The following is a 1,642-nucleotide window of genomic DNA, read 5'->3' as shown; positions in this document are numbered from 1 at the left end:
TCTCTCTCTCTAGGTGCCCAGTGCTCCAGTCAGTGAGGAGGATTACTCCCTGGGCCGGTCCCGCTCCTCCCCCCTCTCCCCCCGCTCCTCAGAGCAGTACACCCACCTCATGGACCTCCTGCGCCAGCAGCACGAGGTCATTACACGCTTATTACACGCTTATTACATGCTTATTACACCCTATTACACGCTTATTACACCCTATTACACGCTTATTACACGCTTATTACACACTTATTACACACTTATTACACGCTTATTACACGCTTATTACACACTTATTACACCCTATTACACGCTTATTACACCTTGTTACGTGTTGCTTATTACACCTTGTTACGCAACAAATACACGCTTATTACACCTATTACACCGTATTACATAACTGTTACATGCTTGTTATACCTTGTTACACAACAAATACACACTTATTATCCTATTACACCTTGTTGTCTGACATTAGAACAGTGTCTGTAGAAGATGTTGTCTGACATTTTGTCTCTTCCTTTTCTGTCTCTCTGGATCTCTCACACACACACACACACACATGCACACACACACACGTGTTAAAAACACACACACACACACACACACACACACACGGCCACACACACACGGCCACACACACACACACATGTTAAAAACACACACACACGCACACACACACACACGCACACACACACACACACATGCACACTCTCCATCTGTTTCTCTACACAGAAGTGTCTGGGCTACTCACAGCAGTTCACTCATATGGGCAACGTGGCTGAGACCACCAAGTGAGTGCATCTCTCACTGTGTGTGTGTGTGTGTGTGTGTGTGTGTGTGTGTTTTTAACACGTGTGTGTGTGTGTGTGCATGTGTGTGTGTGTGTGTGTTTTTAACACGTGTGTTTTTAACACGTGTGTGTGTGTGTGTGCATGTGTGTGTGTGTGTGTTTGTGTGTTTTTAACACGTGTGTGTGTTTGTTTGTTTTTTTGAAATGTTCTTTTTATTGTCAATGATCATTGGTTACAACAATCGTCATTACATTCAACATATCACAATCAACTCAGTTCCTATGACCAAAGTCTTTTTTTCTTTTTTATATTAAGTAAAGACAAAACAAAACAAAAACAAACAAAGAAAAAAGAAAAACAATAGCGAGTGAAGTGAACTTCAAGAAAATAAACACAATTACATCACCCTCTCATGTTCTTTTAACAATTCAACAGAAATCTGACCTTACAGGTTTAACATATCCAGTCCATTTCGTCCAGATCCGATAGAATTTTTCTACCTGAATTCTAAGGGAGTATGACATCTTTTCCATTACATATATATCATGAATTATATCTATCCATTCATCCACTGTAGGTACGTCTGGCTTTAACCATTTTCTTGTGATAGCCTTTTTACTTGCTACCAGAAGTATCAATATCAATTTTCTGTCGTTATTGTCCCAATTTTCGAATGAGATGTTTCCCAGGTATAAGGTGTCACATTTGAAGGGGATGTTAATTTCAAAAATAGCTTCCAGATTATTGTGTATCTCCTGCCAAAATGGGACTAGAATTGGGCATTCCCAGAATACATGGTAGTGATTGGCTTCATTCAGTCCACAGGATCTCCAACACCCTACACCCGTGTCGTGGTGTCGTTT

The 1,642-nt window shown here is 40.7% G+C and overlaps 1 protein-coding gene across 1 annotated transcript in view; it reads left to right on the top strand.

The window, feature by feature from the left end:
- The window catches only part of cc2d1a (coiled-coil and C2 domain containing 1A), a gene marked incomplete at its 5' end in the record, with an annotated part of 28,383 nt that overhangs the window by 9,246 nt on the left and 17,495 nt on the right, over positions 1–1,642 (top strand). The window contains 2 exons of the mRNA XM_080522924.1: positions 14–136; positions 721–779. Of these exons, the coding sequence (XP_080379050.1) occupies positions 14–136; positions 721–779 (182 nt within the window). The remainder of the gene's footprint in view (positions 1–13; positions 137–720; positions 780–1,642) is intronic.

The sequence above is a fragment of the Nansenia antarctica genome, assembly GCF_963989245.1.
Source record: "Nansenia antarctica genome assembly, chromosome: 2".
NCBI lineage: Eukaryota > Metazoa > Chordata > Actinopteri > Argentiniformes > Microstomatidae > Nansenia > Nansenia antarctica.
The sequence above is the reverse complement of the archived record's forward strand: the minus strand, read 5'-3'. Positions and strand labels throughout refer to the sequence as shown.